At 35.1% G+C, this 19,247-nt stretch overlaps 1 protein-coding gene across 1 annotated transcript; it reads right to left on the reverse strand.

Moving 5' to 3' along the window:
- Nucleotides 1-769: 769 nt before the first annotated feature.
- On the reverse strand, nt 770-5,206 carry LOC108341038 (heat stress transcription factor A-5). The gene is made up of 2 exons (XM_017578645.2): nt 4,791-5,206; nt 770-2,194 (listed from the first exon to the last, which is right to left on the reverse strand). Exons 1-2 carry the CDS (start codon nt 5,028-5,030, stop codon nt 980-982), a joined length of 1,455 nt encoding a protein of 484 aa, XP_017434134.1. The 5' UTR covers nt 5,031-5,206; the 3' UTR covers nt 770-979.
- Nucleotides 5,207-19,247: the final 14,041 nt, after the last annotated feature.

Consider the following 19,247-nt stretch of genomic DNA (forward strand, 5'->3'; position numbering starts at 1 on the left):
AAAACAGGTCTATATAACATTAAAACAATTGTTAGGAAATCGTGTTCAATGCTCCAAAGCTAAGCACACTAAAATTAATGTTAAAAAAGGTGTTTCCTATATAACATTTATTAATACCAATCAATTGGAAGACTATACAAAAATTCTTACCAAAAGAACCAAAGTCCCCACCTAAAGGCAAAAGACCTCAACCCTCCTTTCACCCTTCATAAAAATCTAAATGCATCAAGAACTTAACCTTCAAAAGCCAAAATCTCCATGCCTTCAAAAACCTTTAGCCAAAACCTAAAATATCTTCGTCATCCAGAACCAACAAACCCTCAAATCGATCACTGTTTAAAAAGAATATTATCAATCCAAATTTTTTAAACAAAAATAATACTTTTAAAAGTTAAAAGATGAAAACAAATTTTACTAGAAAATGAAGAACTTAAATCATACTTTCAGGGCGAAATAAAAACCAACTTTGGATCAAACAGGCATGTATAAAGAAATATAAATTATCTTTGAAGAGACGCGTATAAATTGAATTTATTTCTAAACTAAACAAATAACAATCAACTTGGTTTTCATTTAATCAAAACAACTTTTGTCCTCAACCAAATAATTCACTGTACTTACTTGAGAAGTTTAAAAACCACCTTTCTCAATTATATCAATTGTAGTTTCTAAATAAATAATTTCTATCATAACTTTCCATCAGGTAATGAAACTCGATCTACTCAACCAAGAAAAGCTCAAAAATCAAGAGCTGAGTTTGCAGTTGTACGTTTGAAAGCTAATCATGACTTGAAAATATACAACACAGCCAAATAGTTAATTAACATTTGTATCCATCAGGTAGCAAGCCAGAAAGTATAGTTTCAGCCCTATGCGACACAATTTGTCGTCAGCAGTAAATTTTGAAAAATGTTGTATATCATTCATGAAAATTTCATATAACAATAATATAACTGTTGTCCTAGACGGCATGATGAACTCAAAGTGTGAGTTGATCCATGTTCTTAATGTTTTTAGATATTCCATGAACTGACCGTCCTTCGTCTTGCTCATCATATGGGTTTGCTCGGTAGTTGGATATTGCCTCTTCATTGTCAGAACAGCCTGGCCTTTCGGTAAGAAACTGTTCCCAGAAAACATCATTCACCCTGTCCGGAGGAGCTGGATTAACTTGGTTGTTACTTGGAGCCTCCTGTGGTGAAGCTAAATTGGCGGCCTCAGCAGCTAGATTTTGGTTTGAGGAAACACCACTTTCAGATTCTTTTACACTTGCAAAAAATCTCGATTCTGCCAATTTTCCAATTTCTTGACAGTCGATTTGGGGTGATCTGGCTGAGTATGAATTTCTGTTTACTTGCACTGGACAAGATGCCAGGGTTAAATTTAACTGGCAACTATCGCCTTCTTCACTACTTGGCTCCAAAGAGATCAGTTTTGAGTTCTCAGCAGTTGTTGCTTTTCGCGGCAAACATGCATCCATCTTAAAAGTAAAAGAAGCCCCCGTATCCGCAAGTTCTAATGTTTCAGGTGCAAATGTAAGAGATGTTCTTGTCTGCACTCCTTTTGGTTCTACTTCAGATAGTTTTTTCTGTGGACTTTCCCCATCTTCATTTGAACTCTGTGTGCTACGTGATACCAAGTTCATATCTGACACGGCAGGTGACAATTCCAGTCTGAGTTTATTCGAGAAATCCTGGTGGAAAATATTTCCAAATTCCATTCTAAAATTGCTGTGACTGTCCACGAAGCTGCTTTCTGCAACTGGTTGAACATGATCAGCTTGAGGCAATCGCCTCTTCTTATTATACGCAGATAAATCCATGGATTCAATTTTGCGTGAAAGATGTTCAACAAAACTAGGATTCTGAAGAGCCTTCTCAAAGAAGTTCAGCAATTGCTTCTGCCTCTTTTCAGTAGTGTCTAACCGCTGCAGAAAATCTTCTAGTTGAAGCTTTGCTGTTGACTGATGTTGTTTGAAGTTATGAATATTGGATTCAAGAGAAGTTTTCTCGCGGGAAAGTTTCTCAATTTCCTCCTCAAATGCTGCTCTCTCTGGATCTACAATAGAACCCGGAGGATGACTATGACTGTGGATAGGTTTCCTGCGATGTATATTCTTAAGGAGATGCTTCTGATCTTTCACAAACTCATCATTTGCAAATTCCCAGCGCTCTGGGTGTATTTTTCGAAAACCCTGATTACAGAAGAGTGTCAATAAACGAAACAAAAATAACCAAAAAATGGTTTATTAAAAGCTAGGAAATACACATTATATATTCAGAAAAATAAATGCACATAAACAATAATTTATTGACCTAGCAATAAGATCTAAAACTTTCATTCAATAATTTACTGTTAAATCCTTAAATGATAATCTTTACAAAAAAGAACCTCTAAATATGAAGTATTTGAGTTGCTTAGAACGTAAAGGGAAAGTAGAATTAAAGAACCGAAATTATGGTTAGGGTGAACAATATATGGAAACATTCTGAGGACTACATCCCCAAGGCAACCAATAAAAATAATGAAGCACGATGATAGAAGTACTACTAGCTTCACACAAAATAGGGATTTAGGAAACAAGAAGCAATTCTAGCAAGAGAAAGCAACACACTTTCTAGAGTTTGATTGCATTCAAAGTTGAAATTCAATACTGTCCATAATAGCACAGAGCCACAGAATATCATGGATCTCTTAAAAATGCAACCTGAATGAACTTAAAAAGTCATCATAGCTAACACCGAATGAGAAATAGAGCCTTTTAGAAGGGTGCCACAGTATTCCCCAAGACAGAAAACTAACGACCAAGTGTCCCTTTATGAGTCTATTCATAAAGAAAATAATTCATTCAACTACAAGCATAACAATAGCAGCTATCAAACAAGTAAGCAGTAGCTTCATGGTAGCATGAGCTTCGATGGAAATGATGATTTATAGCATGGATTGGAGAGCTCAAATAAGGTACATGAGGGAAGAATTGGGTTTTTTAAAATAAAATGAATTAGTTGCAAATAAAAATACGGTAAATTAATCATATGGTCCGAAAAGATTTACCTTTCAGTCCTTACACTTAAAAATCATCCTTTTAGTCCTTATCCATGTTCTGGCATGAATTGTTCAAGTTTGGTCATTTGATGATAAGTACTTCAAATGAAATAGACCATGTTTTTGTCACAATTCACACAATATTCGTGCTCCACAAATTCACAATGGTTCCCGAAACATATAACATAATCACTCTGAAAGCAACATAGGAAAACTGACAAACCAATCAAGTGACCCATGAAACTTGGGTGGTATTAAATTCATCTTTGGAGAACCAACAGAAAAGTGTATATATATATATATGTGTGTGTGTGTGTGTGTGTGTGTGTTTTGAAACATCTTTATACTTTCCTATAATATAAAAGTCGTTGAACTAATATGCATCTCCATCACCCATCTCTTTTCTGGATGAACAACATTTATGATGGAGGAAGAAAGTTCAGAGGTAGTGTAATATATCCTCCAGTGAAAACCAAACATGCTCAAGAATGAATTTTTCAAGTTTGGCTATCTGATGATAAGTAATTCCACTGAAACAGATCATATATTTTTACCACAACAAAATAGTCTTTGCCCTCAAATTCCCAATGGTTTCCAGAACATATAACATTAACAAATATCACTCTGTAAAAACAAGATGTGGAAACTTGAAAGTTGGGTTTACTAAATTCAGTTTTGAAGGACCAAAAGAAAAGCATATATATTTTTTCAAAAATGCTTTATATTTCTTATTATTATAGTCATATTGAACTGATATGAACTTCCACCAGACATCCTTTTCTGGATAAAGAGCATTTATGATGGAGGAAGAGAGTTTAAAGGTAGCATGCGTAACATGTCCTCTCCACGAAATAAACAAAACATGCTCTAGCATGAATTTTTCGGTTATTTGATTATACGTAATTCAACTAAAATATTTTCATCACAATTCACACAACACTCATGCTCATCAAACTCCCAATGGTTTACAAAACACCTAAAACTCTGAAAAGACAATACATGAAAACTGTCAAGCCAATCATGCTTCTGGTGACCTTGAAACTTAGGTGGTATTAAATTATTTTTTGGAGAACCAAGGGAAAATAGTATATATGTCAAAACCGTTTTATACCTCCTGCAGAGGGCTTAAGTTTTCTGGCAGTTTATTTGAGCAAGAGATAGCTCAAAGTACTTGAAGAAGATTCTTTTATCACCTTCCTGAATGAATGATGTGCCCTATACCCCAATTCACACCAAAAAAGAAAACGCTATCCTACACCTTTCGCTGTCTTTCAAGCTTGACAGTCTCTTTAACCCTAAATAACTTGTGAACAATTCGAACCCTACAACAACATCCTCGTACATGCTTTACATGGCATGTAGTAAATGCATTTTATATCTCATTCAGTAGGAGCATATAGAAAACTCTCGAATTACATCTCCATATAGGCTCGATCGGATCCAAATTGAAGCTCTCTCTATCTCACAATACATTTTCTCAATCTCACAACATCATCATTCACAATAAACAAGCAACATTCCAATTCAGCACAGCGCAAATATCCAACAGCAACGACTAAACAAAATCGTCAAATCAGGCTATGAGTTTTAACAAGGGGACAATCAAATTGAGCAAACAATAAATGCATCAAACAATTAAACTAGAAGCAGTAATCAAAGAGTAATTACAATCAAGATAAACAAAGCAAGCGCATGATCAATCGGAAGGAAAAACAGAGGCAGCAGCAGAAATCGAAGAAACTCACGTAGGTATTGAGCTGGCGGATGAAGCTGGAAAAGTTGTTGTGCTTGAAATAGGTGGGGAGAAGAAGGCGAGCGAACTCCGGCGGATTCCACACGACGAAGCTGGTGTTGCATGAGCTCCACGAAACGATGTCGTTGGTGGAGGGATCGTCAACCATGTCGTAGGTCTTCAGAAGAAACGGCGCCGGTCCTCCTGCTGCTGCTGCTGCTGCTGCGGCGGCGGATGGTGGCGCACCGTCCATTTGGGATTGGAATGGATCTTTCTAGAACTTATGCAAAAGAGAGAGAAATGTGTATATATAATGAGTAGAAGGTAAGGGAAAAAGAAAGAAGACCTGGAATTTGTAAGAGAGAAGGGTTTGTTTGACTTCAACGCCGTCTCTACCATAGGCTGTTGAAGGTTGTTGGAACTTGTTACCCCCACCTTTCAAAATTAGATTTTTTTTTTATCTCTTTCTTACAATATATAACTGAATTGTACCAAAATTCATAATTACTACTAAGGTTGTCTACCTAAGTTCATAATAGACTTGAAGAGTATTGTTAGTAAAAAGAATATATCAATAATCATATAAAACATTTTGGTAAATACTTCATTTAGTAAGGTAAAGAATTGATATATTTAAAAAAAAAATTTACATTCTTAATTATATAATTTTAATTGTGTCTGAATTCTGTTAATAATTAATATAATTAAAGAGAGGTTTAATTTGTAGTTATTGTTAATGTATTTATTAAAAAGAAAACTAATATCCATATATAACTAATATTTAAATAAACATGAAATACTTTAGTTGATCTTCTTACAAAATTTATTTTTTATGTAATAAATACACTTTATTATTATTAAAGACGTTTAATTATTTTAATTATTAAAAAAATTTATAATAAATTAATAAAATTAGGCTTTTTATAATAAGATTGTAATTTCTTTTTATTACTCTAAAATAAAACATCTTAACATTTATTATACTAAATAAACTATTTATTTAATATTTATTAAACAAATTTTATAACAAAATATATCATTAGTTAGGATGATGGATATAGATAGCATTTATCTATCTATCTTAAAAAGTCTGTCTTATCATCTATTTAATTACTTATTGAATATTCATGAAGAAATATAATTCAAATAAAAAATTAATAAATTTTAATATAAATTTGGTTCTTTTAAAATACATTTAAGTAAGGTCTTCTAAATTATAAATTTTAAAACTTAATATTTTACATTATAGTTTCAATTTCATATATTAGTTGTTAAAGAGTATGAGGGATAAAAAAACATTATACATATGCCTAATATATTAACAAATAATTAAATGATAGTACTCATTATTTATATATATATATATATATATATATATATATATATATAATCATAAAATAAAATCTTATTAAAATATGTTGTTTAACACATCATTCTTAGAGATAATTGATAGTTGCATATGTTCAATTTAAAATATATTATTGTCAAATTCAAAATAGCACAATAAATATAAAATCAAATAATGAAATCTATATAAAATATTAATATCTTTAAAATAGAAAAAAATAATATTTATAATAATATAAATATAATTCAGATTACAGTAAACCAAACTTAATATTATATTTATTAATTTTTTATTATATCTTAAATTTATTTTATTTATTTTTATATTAAGATCATAAAAATATATAAATACTTGCAGTAAAAAAGTAATCTAATTCAATAATTAATTTTTACTTTCCCATCCACAAAATATTATTTACTGTTTAAGTGTCGGAACCGTTATACACGTAGATTTCTTTCCTCCTTTATCATGAAGCCAGACAGAATAGGTGACACCAATCACCACAGATCCAGACAAAATTTCAATCAAAACAATTATAACTTAATAATTAATAATTAATTAAATTTAGTTTAAAATATTCGTTACTTTCTTGCATTTAATGATACAGCTATATTGTAAACTATATGATATATAGTATATGGTATATAGATTTAATGGTTAACACTCAGGACTTCAGGAGTATATGTATGTTACATCAAGAATATTGGGTCATAATTGGGTCAGTATTTAAGTTATTATTAAGCCAATTGTTCAACAGACGATAAAAAAATCAAAGATATCTTATTAAAGATATTAATAAGCCGTTTATGAGTAACTAACCAAATCTAAAGGTAAGTTTGTTTTTATTTTATTAGATTTATGCTAGTTTAGGATCCATGAGATGACTTATAAATATAAGGTCAAGGTCAAAAGTCAGGTACGTTCAACTAGAACTCAAATACTCAATTGTGATAAACAATTCACTAAACTACGCCTAATTTGAGCATCATAGAATCTTTTGCAGGTACCTCCCCCTGTCAAGAGTGCAGCCGAGCGGTGTCAAGAGTGCAACCGAGTGGTGCAGGCAACTCAGACATTGGAAGACAAGAAGATTACGTCAGAAAGGTACATCTCTCAGCGTTACACATATCCCTATCGAAACATTTTGGCATCCACCGTGGGGCCGAGAAAGAAGCAGAAGAAATCCAATGGTGACCGCGAGAAACATGGAGGAGCAACAAAGCACTAGGGAGCTGATTAGAGAGATGTAGGCACAAGTGCAAGCACAGTTCTTGGAGATGCAACGGAAGCACGAAGAGGAGATTGCAACACTGAGGGCAAAACGAGGTCGTTATGAGCAATCTGCTCAACACTTGGTGTCGACAGCCAATCGGAATCACAACCGCGAGAATGACAATGAAGCAAGCCATAATCACACCAACCCGAACGGTCGAGGAGGAAGAGAACCAACGCCCCTACAAACCGTTCGGCCTACCAATTTACTCCCCTTCACGGTGACCATCATACAAACTCCAATGCCGGAAAAAACTTCTCTTACATTAGATAAATATGATGACTCAAATGATCCAGATGATCACCTTAGGGCGTTCGTTAACACAATAGCGTTCTACACAAACAACGACCTGATCATGTGTAGGGCTTTCTCATTATCACTGAAGGGGGAGGCATTAGCATGGTACAATACCCTCCCCCTAAACACAGTAGATTGTTTCACTACTGTGGAAACTCTTTTTAGAAGACAGTACGCGTCCAGTCGGGTACAGGAACTAACATCAGCGGAATTGGTAAACACTAAATAGGATGAGGGGGAAACCTTGAAGGCCTTTATGAAAAGATATAATGAAAACCGCACGGCGTGTTAAAGACATCAATAACACTTTCATCATCAACAATTTGTCTTCATGCCTAAAGACAGGATCGTTTGCTGAAAATTTATACGTGCGACCGCCTAAAACTATGGACGAACTCTAGAAGAGAGTTGTTGAATTTATCCGTATTGAAGATGTAAGACACTCAAGGAAAAAGCAACAGCAGGAAACTTCCGTAGGAAGGAACAAAAAGGAAGGAAAGCGATCATTTGGCAACAACGACAAAAATAGAGGTAAATATTTGAGGGATCTTCCTCGGATACCCATGTTCAATCACTATATAACCCTCAATGCACCGAGGGCTAAGGTTCTCGAGGAAGCTCTCAATACTGAACTTCTCACACTCCGGAGGAAGGCAACTCCCAAGAATGCAGACGAGAGAATAAGTTATCGTTTCCATCAAAACCACAACCATACTATGGAAGAGTGTCTAGTATTGAAAGATGAAATAGAAACGCTCATCCAGGCAGGCCATCTCCATCAGTACGTAAAGGAAGAAGTGGCCTAGATAAGAAGCCCCCCCTAGAGGAAAATTTGTCAGTATCAGGACAACCGGTATCGTCGAGTCGCGCAATAGAATAAGATAAGCGGAAAGCGTGTTACGGTCACAAATCAAGTTACGATAGTCCGTTTTTAGAAAATTTATTTTCTTTGAGAAATTTTATTGAACAGTTGATGTGCGGAAAATATAAAGAGTGTAGGAAGTATAAAAATTCACACACCGAATTTTTATCCTGGTTCGAATAAAAAAGATTTTACGTCTAGTTGTTAATCACTATAAAAAGTGATTAATGTTTTCACTAAAATTAGTTCAACAGATTACAATAAAGTGAATGTAAAGATGAAACCTTCCTTCGAAGAACGAACCGGAAGGGAGCTTTCTTCGACCAACAAATCAGAAGCGAACAACCTACACTTTCCTTTGACCAACGAACCGGAACAACGTAGAAACAATCTTCCTTCAACCAACGAGCTAGAAGATAGCAGCTTTGCCAACTTGAAGAGAACCGCTCCGACCTTTGACACACAAAGCGTGAGCTTCTCCTATTCACAAGACCAGACAAAGCAATGAAATAACTTTTTGGAATTTCCTCAGATTACACTGTACTCTCAAAAAGCTTAGGTTAACCCTCTAAGGGTTTTAAAACAACTATATATAGACAGCTAGTTTGAAATTGAAAGGACACATTATAACTACCAGTGATAATCTATTATTGTTAGTGATAATTGATTATTCAAGTCCGTTATAGGTTTTTCAAAAAGTGGTAATCGATTATCCTGAGGAACAATCGATTATTCTAGGGACTTGGGTAGTTCTCATCAGGACCAATGATAATCGATTATTTGAAGTAATAATCGATTATTCCAGAGCGAAATGGTTCTTTAGGAAAGCTCATGATAATCGATTATTCCACCACATAATCGATTATATACGTAACTATCTTAAAGATACGAGATTTCTAAGTTTTACATGTTTTAAATCTTTCCTAATACATTTGCAAACTACAAAAGTGATTTTAAAACAATTATAACTTGATTCTTCGAGTTTATTTCTTGCAGCATCATCAAAATCATTGATCTTCAAAGCACTAATGCTCCTCATTGGTAACAAAATCTCTACGCAGAAGTCTCGAACGATTATAAAAAAGGGACGACCAAAGTCAAAGGGGCTATCGTAGTCACAGTCGTAGTCATGAACGTGACCGCTTGGTCCGTGGGCGTATCGATACCATTTCTACAGGTTTTGCTAGAAGAGGGGCGTCATCTTCGGCCCGCAAAAAGCACCTAAGGAATTTTAAAATTGTTACCATTGATATGATTTGATTTGTACAACATGGTTGTTTATTAATCATGGTTGTGCATGATAAAAAAGGGGGAGATTATTGAGATTGTTGATAGGGGAGCACTGGTTTAGCTGAACCTACAATCTCAAAGCTTCTGGTTTTTCATGATGACAACATAATTAATAACACATGTGTTATTATGTGTGTTACATGTTCTATTGCTTACATGTTATATGTTTTAATCATTGTATAAATCTATTTATAGCATTGAAAACATGATTGTGTTGATACATTGCATTTCACTATGCTATATAATTGATTTTATTGGTGAATGCATGTCTGATGTTTTCAAAAAGGAAAATCACCAGCACTTATGTTGAACTTTTAATTGTGTGACAAACAAACAGTTTTAAGTCGACTTCATTATGGGGTGAGTCAATTAAAACTCGTGCCTTTGCACAAACCATTTTCAAAGTGTGTTGTGAGATTTTCAAAGTGAAAGTTTTTCAAAACTTTGTTTAACTGTGTTACATAGTCAATTACATGCAATGTGCATTCGACTAAGTCTGTTACAGTTTTGAAATTCTGTTAATGCTTGTATTAAATGGTACAACGACTATATTTTTAAATATGTTGACCAAGAATTAAATGAGATTCGACTGCATTAATTGTACATTCAATTAACTGTATTGATTGTTGCTAACTGCAATAACAGAATTATTGTATTCGACTATATTAGTAGCTTAGTCGATTAAAATGCGTTAGAGTTGTGTTTATTATAAATTGACGCGAATTTGATTTCTGTAAGAACTTTTGTGAATCTAACAGTTATCATATCTTTTGCAGAAAGTGCATTCTTACAGAAAGAGAGAAAGAGCTCCAAGAAACAAGAAGTGATCATGGTGATCATTAACTACTTTATGTATGATTTTCGTTTGTTTTAACCAATTATTTTCGTGTTCTTGTCCTTCATTGATGCATTCTGCTTTCTCTCTCACGGGTCACGACACTTTATTTCGATGAACTCACCTTTTGAAGGTTAGTTTTTGTTTTCGTTTTGAAGAACTTATTTGTTGAACTTGTTTGTTGTATTTTTTTTTTGAACTTGTTAATGTTTGTTATTTGGTTGAACTTGTTTGTCGTTGTTGTTTGGTTGAACTTGTTGTTGTTGTTTGGTTGAACTTGTTTGTTGTTGGTTATTGTTGATTGTTGTTGATCAAAGTTCATGCTTTATAAAATACCAAAAACTTGAAATTTGATATTTTTCTGCTTTTCAGATCTCGTAGAGTTGTTAAAAAGGATCACAATTAATTAAAAATAATAAAAAAAAATTGATTAACATCGAATATTGACAAAATTTGACATTAAGTTAACGTCATATATTGACAAAATTCGACGTTAATTTAACGTTGAATTTTTTAAAATTCGACGTCAATTTAACGTCTCCTGATATGACGTTGTTCGCAAATTCGCCGTTAAAAGTCCAAAATATTCGACGTTGAACGCGATTTTTGTACTAGTGTCATCTACTTGTCGATTCTTGAAGAACAAGTTTACTGCACTTACAAAGGCTGATCATATCTGCACATTGGGTGTAACTGAGATATCAGAGGCTACAATCTTGTGAAGATTGGATTGAGGTTCCCTGTTGTGATTACAGGAAGAAGAGCGTGCTGCGTTCTTGACTTTGAGGGTGGCTCAAAGGGTTTGGACTGCAGAAGAGGGGATTCTTTCTACTAATTTGTTTGTATACTGCCTATATTTTGATTAAAGGGTTAGGGAGGTGTTTTATATTTTTGACGTGAGGCCGTTATAAAAGCCTTGTTGTAAAAACCTTGATCATTATAGTGCATTGGCTTCTTGTGGTTGGAAGGACACTGGATGTAGGCTTGGTCGAACCAGTATAAAAACTCAACATTTTATCTTTCTCTCCCTACATTCTTTTATTCAGTCGACTTCTTACTATACTTAATCGATTCAATTTCCGCTGCATAAAAAAATATTTTTCCTTGCACTTTAAGAAAGCATTTAAAGGCATCCACTGTGCGAAAAAGATTTAAAGAAAACTTTATTTTTACATTTCACCAATTCACCCCCCCTCTTGGTGTGAGAAATTAAGCCATTCTATTTTCAACATGTTCACATGGTGGAGAGAAAGCCTCAATCTTGGCCACCTATTACCTTTACGGATGCAAACTTTCATGCTCTTGACCTTGATCAGGATGATCCCATGGTCATCACAACCGAGATAACTTGTTACAGTATCAATAAGGTTTTGGTTGACCAAGGCAGCTCGATCAATATCCTATATTGGAAAATAATACTGAGAATGGATTTGTCCGAAGATATAATAGCCCCATTTAATGAACAAATTATGGGTTTTGTAGGGGACAGAGTCGATACTCGTGGATATTTAGACTTGAGGACTTGGCTTGGAACAGGGAGAGAGGCGAAAGAGCTTAGAATAAGATTCTTACTAGTAGAAGCACATACTCTGTATAATGCTCTATTGGGACGACCCTGCTTGAATGCCTTCAGAGCTGTGGTATCTACTCCTCATTTGACTATGAAGTTTCCATCGGATAGAGGAACCGTATGTACTGTGTGGGCGGATCAATGAACAACCCAAGAATTCCATATTGCTAGCTTAAAAGTCACACCTTTCATTCCCCCTAGAAAGAGAAGAGGAGCGGAAACAACTAAAGGTTAACCTCGATACCAAGGTCAAAACAAGAAGCTTCGAAGAAGGAGTTCTCGTATGGCGCTCTACGTCATGAAAGTTTTGACGAGTAAAGCTTATTGGCTCGAGTTACTCAATGGTAAATTTGTCCCTAACACTTGGAAAGCGACTCATCCCAAATTTTACTTCAGTTGAACACTACTATGACGTTTTATTTCAATTTCTTAAGACATAGACTTTTGTTGTTTAAAGTCTTTTGTTGGAGTAAATAAAGTCGAACAATTTTTATTCAAATCAAGTGATCAAACATTCGACCATTCGGCCTCACAGGCATTCGGCCTCATAGGTATCACAAGTATTCGACCCTTTGGCCTCAACTACTCAACCTTCCATGGCCTCAGATACTTTAGCCAAGTTTGACATTAAGTCCTCAACCATTCAACCATTTGGCCATTCCGCCTCACAGTCCAGATGACAAGCGGACAAGACAAAGGCACTTGGGACAACTAACATCTTACAAATATGAAAACCTTTGGCGAGGTGAATCTTCAAAATCTTCTTTTATTCTTTTATATAGGATGGAAGGTAGTAAAACACCTAAAAGCTCATTCGTAACATCCTAATATGGATTTCAGTTTTGGTCTCCAAACATTCAACCGAACACCGAGCGGTCTTACTTGCTTGGCCGTCCAGCCCCATAGCAGAAGCTATTTTGATATTAACTTGTAAATGCATTGGATTAATTGGCTACTCTTTTTCTCACCATGTAAAATTCGAGTTGTTATATTTCTTCCGTGCAAATGACAGGATCTTGCATACAAATCGTTTGGCCAATCCAGAGTTTATCGTTCGGGTCATTCACAAAACCCAGGGAAGGTTCTCCAGGAACTTCTGGTCCAAAACCAAGAAGTGAAGAACGTCCCCAACGGACGATTATTCTCGTCTACTAGGAAGTTCTCCAGGAACTCCTGGGTCACGGACAATCGTTCTTGTCTATTGGGAAGTTCTTCAGGAACTCCTAGGTTACAGACAATCATTCTCGTCGATTGGGAAGTTCTCTAGGAACTCCTTGGTCACGGACGGTCATTCTCGTCTATTGGGAAGTTCTCTAGGAACTCTTGGGTCATGGACGGTCATTCTTATCTACTGGGAAGTTCTCCAGGAACTCCTGGGTCACGTACGATCATTCTCGTCTACTGGGAAGTTCTCCAAGAACTCCTGGATCACATATGGTCATTCTCGTCTACTAGGAAGTTCTCCAGGAACTCCTGGGTCACGGACGGTCATTCTCGTCTACTGGGAAGTTCTCTAGGAACTCTTAGGTCACGGATGTTCATTCTCGTGTACTGCGAAGTTCTCCAGGAACTCCTAGGTCAAAAGGCAAGAGTTGAGGAACAATCACTCTCATCCGAACATCTTCAACTGAACAGTCTCGCTTGCTTGGCTGTTCGGCCTTATAAAATGGGTTAGTCTAATTGTTTACATTCTTTTTTGACAATTCAAATTTGATCATTATTTTTCTTCAGAACAGATAAACAGGATATTATCAGTCACCAATCAACATGGGAAAAAGTTCCAAACGAACTCCTATCACTCACTACTTGGTTCAGCCTTGCCAGGTTCTAATGACTTTTCATTGATTCGATTGGTTTACTTAACGCACATTTCTACGAATAGAAATATCTCGTACAGGAGGATTTGGTCAGGATCTTAGCGTCTACTACTCAACATGGGAAAAGGTTTTTGAAAGAACTTCCATCTCCTAGAGTCCGCCGTTTGGTTTAGAGATGAGCAACAACCAAAAGCATATTGAAAACAAACTCCCCAACACCAGGAGAATGACCTCTCTCAAGCTCATATAAGTCCTATAGTTAACCTTGACTAAAGCCGAACGGTTAACTCGGACTTGGGGAGCATATGTATGGTATATAGTGTAGACCGAACGATTAACACTCAGGACTTGGGGGACATATGTATGCTACATCAACAATGTTGGGCCAGAATTAGGCCAACGTTTAAGTTATTATTGGGTCAATAGTCCAACAGACGATAAAATAATCAAAGATATCTGATTAAAGATATTGATAAGCTGTTTATGAGTATATAACCGAATCTAAAGGTAAGTTTGTTTTTATTTTATTGGATCTGTGCTAGTTTAGGATTCATGAGATGACTTATAAATATAAGGTCAATGCCAAAAGCTAGGTACATTCGACCATAACTCAAATACTCAATTGTGATAAACAATTCACTAAACTACGCCTAACTTGAGTGTCAGAGTGCCTTTTATAGGTACCTTCCCCGGTCAAGAGTGCAGCTGAGCGATGTCAAGAGTGAAACAGAGTGATGCACACGACTCAGGCATCGAAAAATAGGAAAATTACATCAGAAAAGTACATCTATGAGCCCTACACATATCCCTACCGAACCAATTTGTATTATTTCACTTAAAAATTATTTGTATTATTTAACTTAAAAACTATTTGTATTATTTAACTTAAAAAATTGATTCAAAATATGAGCTCAGTTTTTCTTTTCCTCTCAACCATATAGAACGTGTTTTCCATATTTTCTTTTCCATCACGTTTCAATCATCTTTTAATATTTGAGGGAAAAATTAATTTAAATAAAAATTTAGGTTACTGGAAATTAGTTAAAAGATATAATCGGAGACAATTATTTAAAATTTTTAGCTATGGGTAATTATTTATAACGTTATTTAACTGAAAACTTAAGTTTACATTAATGACAGAAGTCAGTTTATTTTGAATTAAATTTGTAGTTAAATAATAAAAATCATACTGAAAACTTAAGTTTACATTAATGACAGAAGTCAGTTTATTTTGAATTAAATTTGTAGTTAAATAATAAAAGTAATTTTAAAATATGTATGCATTAAATGTGGAAACGTAAAAAGGGTTTTAAGTTTTACTTTATTTAATTATTAAGTTTGTTTACATGGAAGAGTATATGGATGAGTAATTTATTTCTAGTTCAATCATTTTTATCTAACTCATCTCTTGTTAACTCATTATTTAGGATATTTTTTAATTTTATTAATACCAGGCAACATATCAATTTCTTATATTTTATTTTAAATTCAATCATCCATTTGTTTTCTGGGAACAAATTTTATGTTTTGAATTCAGAAATCTAAAAGAACAAATTTACTTTAAATATTTGCTTATAAATTATAAAATTCATAATATATTATTTGACTTTCAGATAGTAGAATCTATAACTAAAATTTTCTATTCCAAATTGTTAAATTTGTAACATTTTTTCACAACAATTAGTAACAAACTCACTATAATTCAAAAGTGTTTTGAAAAAAAACTAAAATAATGCATATTAAATCATTTACATTCAAGCTCTTCAAAACTTTTAATCTTCAAAAATGTCCTTTACCAAAACCTTAATGTCCAAAGCATCTGCTGAACATAAGTGGAGAAGAAGCACAAAAAATGTAGTTTTCAGAGCTTAGAAAGATATAATAATAAGAAAATCATGGAAGTGCAGAAAGTAAGTTTTGTAAGTTCTAAACCCACTTGACCAAACCCAGTTTGAGAGTATATCATAAATAAATGAGGTTTCATACTGCACCTCCATAATTTCTTTTACACCTTCATATATTTTAAAATAAAAGTAAAATTTCAATTATCACCTTTTCATTTAGAGTTCCGGAATGCAATTTCACAATGCGAAATACAAATTTTATATTTCAAACAGTCTAAAATACATTGTACAAATAAAAAACCGTAGCCTATTTTTTCTGACATGTAAAGACAACTTCTATCTAAACCTCCATATATTTTTTTCATGTACTTCATAAATTTTTATATGTCCAATTATAATTCAAATTCTAATTTTTATATTAAAAATATACAATTGAAATTATTTTTCAGAACGTATAATCAAAATACAATATTTTAAATTCCGTAATATATTTATATTTTTTATTATAAAATTTAAAATATATTTATTATTTTATTTTTCAAATTGTAGAATCTAAAATATAAAATAGGGAAGATAAAAAAAAGAAATAGCCATGTAAGAGGATGCACACTGTCACTCCCCGCCCTCGTCTCCGTGTGTCACATGCCCACCAGCTTTTGCTCTGGTTCGTCCTCGAACCACACCGTACTGGGAGAGGCTAGGCTCTGATACCATCTGTAACGCCCCCCGGCAGCCTACAGGGACCGTCGACTCCCCGCCCTCGTCTCCCCCTGCCCTCGTCTCCGTGCCCGTGTGTCACATGCCCACCAGCTTTTGCTCTGGTTCGTCCTCGAACCACACCGTACTAGGAGAGGCTAGGCTCTGATACCATCTGTAACGCCCCCCGGCAGCCTACAGGGACCGTCGACTGCCCCACAGATCACCACCAGGCTTTCCAATGTGCTTTGTCCTCACTCGCACACTTTCCGGGAAAACTTCCCAGAAGGTCACCCATCCCAGAATTTCTCCAGGCTAAGCACGCTTAACCATGGAATTCTTATGAGTCAGGCTACCGAAAAGCAAATGCATTTTGGTGATATGAGTAGTCAAATCAATTCCTTTAAGCTATCCTTCAACCGTATAGTCCCATACCTATACAGTCTCCAGATCCCTCTCATTCCGGTGTATGTTCGATTCGTCCATGTACCCCTTCCACCCGAAGCTGCCAGGAGCCGCTCCTTGTTCGTGCCCCCTGCACCATGCCTCTTGCACCGGCGTCACTCCCCGCCCTCGTCTCCGTGCCCGGGTGTCACATGCCCACCAGCTTCCGCTCTAGTTCGTCCTCGAACCACACCGTACTGGGAGAGGCTAGGCTCTGATACCATCTGTAACGCCCCCCGGCAGCCTACAGGGACCGTCGACTGCCCCACAGATCACCACCAGGCTTTCCAGTGTGCTTTGTCCTCACTCGCACACTTTCCGGGAAAACTTCCCAGAAGGACACCCATCCCAGAATTGCTCCAAGCTAAGCACGCTTAACCACGGAGTTCTTATGAGTCAGGCTACCGAAAAGCAAATGCATTTGGTGATATGAGTAGTCAAATCAATTCCTTTAAGCTATCCTTCAACCGTATAGTCCCATACCTATACAGTCTCCAGATCCCTCTCATTCCGGTGTATGTTCGATTCGTCCATGTACCCCTTCCACCCGAAGCTGTCAGGAGCCGCTCCTTGTCTGTGCCCCCTGCACCATGCTTCTTGCACCGGCGTCACTCCCCGCCCTCGTCTCTGTGCCCGGGTGTCACACACACGCTCTCTCTCCAAAATGAAAAAGAAAGAAGAATGAATGTAAGAATCCATACAATTTTAAAATTGTTCTTAGTGAGATTAGAATATTTTAATGTTAAACGTTTAAAGTATAAATAAATGTTATATAAGACGAGTTTCATTATTTCAAGTCATACTATCTCTCTAAAAACCTTTCCTCTAGAGCTCATTCTTTTTTCTATATATTTTACTTCCTGAGTTATCTGTTTGAAGATCAGAGGGTGTCAAAGTTATCACTACTGTAAAGTTTTCTAATCTAGTCGATCAGTTTTCTTAGAGAAGTAAGTTAGTTTCTACTATTTTTTCTTGAGTTATACGTATCTTCCATGCATGTGAGGTTTGGTTTGTCGTATGTGTCTTCTTAGTTTTCTAATATATTCTCTAATGATCAATGGTTATAATCGCGTACACTGATAATGAGTTTTGTGGTTGGTAGATGTAGATAGAGAGCTCTTTGAGCTGAGGAAGTGGTTTTAGGTCCTTTTGAGTTGTTTAAGCTCCTATCAGGTAAGGGTTGTAATTATTTTATTGCTTTGATTATTTGAATTGGTATGCTTGAGTTTGATTAAGAGATTGAGTTTGTTTGAGATTATGTTGTGTTGTGGTATAATTGCTTGAAATTGAATTGTATGTGTTATATAGATTGGAAAAGTATTGTTGTAAGTGCTAGATAATTGTTACTTGTTTTGATCCTTTATGCTGATAAATTTTATGGTATATGGGTGAAAATTGTTGTTAGATGTTGGTAGAATGAAAAGTGGGAATTATGGTTGGTTTCTAGTCTAAAATTGGGGTTTTTGATTAATGGAATTCTAAAGGTGTTGGTCTAGGAAGGTACTTGATATGTAAATTCTGTTTTGGTGGAAATTGTTAACTCATTGGCAAGTGTACCAAATCGTATCAAGTAATATAAAATGGTAAGACCAAGTATCGTATCCTAGAAGACTCACGACACTAAACAATCGTGTAATTACTTAACTAATTAAGACTAAAAAGCTATTTTGTTGATTTTTAAATGCAAATGTAACAAAAGTAAATATGAATGCAAATTGATCGATTGAGGCTAAAACACAAATGAATGGATGGTGTTGATGATATGAGATGATTATGTTGTTGGGGTTTAGATTTCACCATCCTTACTTTCATGCATATAAGAATTCATCTTCTTCATTAAATTGTTAACGTCACTCTCTAAATTACTTAAAACCCGATCCCACGGCAAAGAAAGCCTATCCTTAATTATTACACCACAATCCCTTGCATTCGTAATAATTAATTCTGCATTACGAACAAAAGCTTAAGACAACCAAACTTCCTATCCCCATCCCTGGACAATATTGCTTTTTGGAGAAATTCTCCAGATCCTGGTTTCTAGGTATTTCCCAATAACAAAGAAAGCCAAATATAATAAGCATAGAGCAAAGGAGAAAATCCCTAACAATTAATGAAATAAGCATATAATAATTCAGAACAAATTCAAATACATGAGAGTTTAGAGGTTACATCTTCCCCAACAACAAATAAGATT

Source organism: Vigna angularis, chromosome 6 (assembly GCF_016808095.1).
Source record: "Vigna angularis cultivar LongXiaoDou No.4 chromosome 6, ASM1680809v1, whole genome shotgun sequence".
Classification (NCBI taxonomy): domain Eukaryota; kingdom Viridiplantae; phylum Streptophyta; class Magnoliopsida; order Fabales; family Fabaceae; genus Vigna; species Vigna angularis.